Source organism: Platichthys flesus, chromosome 8 (assembly GCF_949316205.1).
Source record: "Platichthys flesus chromosome 8, fPlaFle2.1, whole genome shotgun sequence".
Classification (NCBI taxonomy): Eukaryota; Metazoa; Chordata; class Actinopteri; order Pleuronectiformes; family Pleuronectidae; genus Platichthys; species Platichthys flesus.
Genome location: NC_084952.1, coordinates 13,600,976 through 13,606,098, shown reverse-complemented (window position 1 = coordinate 13,606,098; position 5,123 = coordinate 13,600,976). Strand labels below are relative to the sequence as shown.

Genomic DNA, 5,123 nt, shown 5'->3' with positions numbered 1-5,123 from the left:
TCAAGAGCTCTTTTCTTTTTATTGAAATAGTGACAGCTGGAGACAGAAAACATCAAGAGTCCCTGCAATGATCTGCGTGAGGTCTAGAGTACAATTTCACATTTTTTAGAGAATCAGAGACAAAGAGTCGATCAGAGAAAAGAGAGGAAGAAGGAGAGATAAGTGCTAAGAAGGGGCCTGATTACCAGCAAGACACTGGCTGCATTTCGTCTGTTTGTAGAGTGGAGAAGAAGGAGAAGGTGTTTGTTTACCCTGCATGAACTGGCTGTGCAAGTTTGTGAAAATTGGGACGTTTGCACTGAAGCTCAAACAACAGCGGGTGACCACGATGCTCAGAGTTGATTTACAGATCTCCAACAAGTCACATCTGGGGTTTTTTCTCCTAATATCTCCTGATAGAATGTAATGTAATGTAATAATGATAGAAATCAAATTATCATCAGCCTAAAACAAATGTCTTCACCAGGGGGATTTTTGGCCTATTATGTCCAGTCTTTGATTCTTGGGATTCAAGGTGATTTTTGCGTGTGTTTAAATGTCCAGCGGGTTCATGAGGTAGAATGAGATGCAGTTTGTGGGTATTAAAGTGGACAAATCAGTCTTGGCTGGGCTCGGTCGGTCCTTGCTTGTTTGTGTGGCGTCACCGTGCACCATCAGTCTGGGTTCAGTTCATTTTGTTTCTTTCTCACGCTCAGCAGTGCTGGCTGGCGGCTGGCTGGGCTGCTCCGAACACCTCCTGCGAGGCGTAGGTGATGTAGAGGAAGCCGTCTGTGTCGCTGTGGCGAGAGTAAACATCTCCCATGCTGGAGGACATAGAGGACATGCTCCTCTCTGCCACCAAGAGGAACAGGGCTTGTGTAGACTCCAAGTCAATCTTATTCCTGACAGGAGGAAGTGATGAAAAGTCAGGAAACAGCAGATTCACCAAGGAAAAAAAAGGGGGAGAGAGTGAGTAGGAGGCAGAGGTGAGCAGGCAATAAGTCGGACAGCCCGGGAGAAGAAAAAGGAGGAGGGGTTGAACTGAGGAGAAAAGAAGGTGAGAAAAAATCTGATAGATGTATAACACAGTTTCACAGATCATTTACCTGAGCAGGCAGAGGAACTGACCCAAAGTGAGCTCAAAGGGAACCAGGAACTTTGTTTTGTCCAACAGGGGGAGACTCTTTTCACGGATGTAACGTTCAACAATTACCTGAACACAAAAACACCAGTGTTCAGCCAGTGGTGCAAAAAAATAGCAAAACTAGGCGTTAAATGCATTTACTTTGTAAAATGACTGAATCAAATTAACTCACAGGTAACTTGTTGGGGAATTTAGAGCGAATGCTGCTCACTTCATCTTTTCTTGTTTCTACACAGAGATTAGTACAAATTTTAACACATTTTAAAGACAGATCCATAAACTGTACAGCCAAACCGCTGACAAAAGAATATTGAATAACGATCTGAAAATTACTCACCAAGACACCTCCTTTGCTTGAAGGGCATCATCTCCATGGATTTCTCAAAAGGAGCCATTTTTTTCTTTGTTGCTTGGGGCGGTTTGCAGAGACCAGTGGGGATGGAGGATGGTGGCACTGGTTGGAGGCTTAGCCCAGGCTGACAGTGAAGTCCCCTCGGGTTGGAAGTAAGCAAACCCCACTGAGAAGCTGTGAGCGGTGGAGTTTTATAGGCTGCGGAGCTGGGAGGAGTCCAAATGTGACACCAACAAACAAAAACACCACACTGCCACGGCTGAGGCCTGGTGGGCAGCGCGAGGATGCAGGGGTGCATCAGTGAGTGTGTGTGACTGTGTGTGTGTGTGTGTATGGTCCAGTTATTAAGTATGTTGTTGAGACCTAAATCAGTCACCACAGTCACATAATGGGAGCAAATCCCTACAACGAAAATCATTACATTTTAAGATGAAGACATGTTTTAGGGTCAGGTTTAGGGTCAATGTAAGTCAATGTAATGTACTCTGAAGTAATGGAGACACGACTCTGTGTGTGCGTGCATGTGTGTTAGTGTGTTTGTGTGTGTATGTTCCCCCCTCACTGGTTCAGAACAGATTCACACTTACTGGTTATCTCGCAGAGCATTCTCGCATCTTCTTGAAACAGTACAGCTCCACTTTCACGTACCCGCACGCACACACACACAGACACACACACACACACACACACACACAAACACACACACACACACACACACACACACACACACACACACACACACACACACAGAGGGAAACACAAGTGAAGACACAAGAGTAACGAGGGCAGTCCAGCATATGTAGAGCATAACCAACACATGACAGTGATGATCCAAAGTACCCTAAGTCTTCAGACACGGCTGGTGCCTCCTTCGTGATAAGATTTTTTGCAAACATTAAGTTAAATCCTGACCTTTGACCTCACCGCCATGCTCCGATAATCATCATCATTATTACACCCCCCACATGTCTTTCAGGGGCAGTATCTCCAAACTGTAGCAGCAAATGGGAACTGAGTATCTGTCCATTTACTTCCCTATAGCTGCTTGTTTTTCAGATTCAGTTGCTTTTACTTAAATGGTAAATAGACTCTACTTATCTACTTTTATATTGTTGGGCCTTCTTCATCCGTTCATTCACATTAAATTTGGCTAATGATGAATCTGCTCAGTAGAACTCCAAACCATTCAACCTCTGCTGACTACTGATGTGGTGATTTTGGTTATATTCATCAAGTTAAGTTATTTAACAGAGTTCTATATTGATAGTAATTCTTTATGAGACCGAATGTGCCAAAGTGAATTGGCTTATTTCCCTTCCTCTGAAGGTTGGTCCCCTCAGTTTAAAGTTATTATCATATGAATATTTTATTAATTTCTGATTAAATAACGGAAAACACCTCTTGACTGCTACACCAACAATATCAACCACTCAAAGTGCTTTACAGTCCATGTCACATTTAAACATTAACGTACACATTCATAAAGCATTTCACACCACTCATACACTGTCAGTACAACTGTAAGGTAGACTATGTCAGTATCTTGCCCGAGGACACTTTGGAATGCAAACTGAGGATATGGAGAAGGAACTTTCTGTTCAGTGGACGACCCTCTCTAAACCATAGCCGCTGAATCCCTATCAACCCATTTATTGCATTTTATAAGTGCCACTAGGCACTTATAAAACTCAAAACTCGTATAATGGAAAACTCTAATACAATGTAAGGCTTGAAACCTTACAAAAAAGATTTTTAGGGCCCGAGCACTGACAGGCACTTACAGACAGTGAGGCCCTATTGAAATTGCAAGGATTATTATTATTATTTTTCAGGCAAATTAATTGGCTTTTTGAGGGCTTTAACATGCTCTTATCAACATTTGCAGAACATTAGAATATGGTGAAAATGTACCTTTCATTTAAGAAAGGTACATTTCTTAAATGAAAGAAATTCCTGCGCAGAAGCCCATTGCGCAGGAATTAAATTTGTTTCTGTTTTTATATTTAATTAATTTAATTTACAAAGTGTAAGATATTTTGCAGCCTTACTTAAAAGCTACTTTTATATTTTTGGATTGTAGATACTGGATGATTTAACATGCTTTAAAAACCTATTGACCTTTTAGAGAATAACCCAGTAGTTGCCAACCTTGGCTTCTAACGTCTTACAAGAATCACAGTGCTGGACACATATAATTTTAAATTAGATTTGAACCTTTCAATGCCCTTTTTCAATTTCAAAATACGGTTTGATATTTGTCACATACTTGTGTGACCAAAGAATGAATTTCATGCAGCTGCCTCAGCCTCTGGGTGATCCTTCTGTTGTTTTCGCTTCTTCGCTTCCACACTGCCATGGCTTCCTGGCACACTAACAACAGAGCCATATCTAATGTTATCAGTAACACATGCCTTTCCTGTCAAAGCTCACACTGTTGTTAAAATGACCAATTGGATGATTAGCAAGTCAAATAATCTTAATCCGCGGAAAGAGTTTGCTCAGTAGTTTGTAGTTTACAGTATGTAATATATAATTTGTAGTTTATAGTTTATAGTTTATACTTTATACTTTATACTTTATACTTTATACTTTATACTTTATGGTTTACGGTTTACAGTTTGTAATTTATAGTTTATAGTTATATTTTATAGTTAAAGCTTATATTCAATAGTTTAGAGTTTAGATTTTAGAGTTTAGAGTTTAGAGTTTGGAGTTTGGAGTATGTTATTTGTAGTTTATATTTTATAGTTTATAGTTTATAGTTTATAGTATGTAGTTTATTGTTTGTAGTTTGTAGTTGAAGATCGCCCTCTGCTGGATGAAATGTAGCACCACTTCACCTGTTGTACAGTATTTCAAAGTCATATTTCACTTTCTTCTGGCTGCCTCTGTGAACTAGTCATGCTGATATTTTCTCCTCAAAAAGAAGACTGTATACTCCTTTTGTCTTTAAAACTTGACTTTTTTCATTCATTAGAGGAAACAGGTGAGTATAAAGAGCTATGGTACAGTGCCTTGCATAAGTATTCACCCCCTTTGGACTTTTCTACATTTTGTCATGGTATAACCACAGATTAAAATTTATTTCATCGTGAGTTTATGTAATGGACCAACACAAAATAGTGCATCATTTGGAAGTGGGGGGAAATATTACATGGATTTCACAATTAGTTACAAATAAAAATCTGAAAAGTGTTGAGTGCATATGTATTCACCCCCTTTACTGTGAAACCCCTAACAAAGATCTGGTGCGACGAAGTGCATTCACAAGTCACATTTGCAAGTCACATAATTAGTAAATAGGGTCCACATGTCTGCAATTTAATCTCAGTATAAATACACCTGTTCTGTGACGGACTCAGAGTTTGTTGGAGATCATTACTGAACAAACAGCATCATGAAGACCAAGGAGCTCACCAAACAGGTCAGGGATACAGTTGTGGAGAAATAGGTTAGGTTATAAAAAAATATCCAGAGCTTTGAACATCTCTCTGAGCACCATAAAATCCATCATAAGAAAATGGAAAGAATATGGCACAACCGCAAACCTACCAAGAGGAGGCCGTCCACCCAAGCTGAAGAGTCGGACAAGGAGAAAATTTATCAGAGAAGCAACCAGGAGGCCCATGGTTACTCTGGAGGAGTTGC

At 40.1% G+C, this 5,123-nt stretch overlaps 1 protein-coding gene across 1 annotated transcript; it reads right to left on the bottom strand.

Annotated features, from left to right (window-relative positions):
• On the bottom strand, positions 1-1,627 carry map1lc3cl (microtubule-associated protein 1 light chain 3 gamma, like). Its single transcript, XM_062393821.1, has 4 exons — positions 1,461-1,627; positions 1,296-1,351; positions 1,086-1,192; positions 1-881 (listed from the first exon to the last, which is right to left on the bottom strand). Exons 1-4 carry the CDS (start codon positions 1,516-1,518, stop codon positions 692-694), a joined length of 411 nt encoding a protein of 136 aa, XP_062249805.1. The 5' UTR covers positions 1,519-1,627; the 3' UTR covers positions 1-691.
• Positions 1,628-5,123: the final 3,496 nt, after the last annotated feature.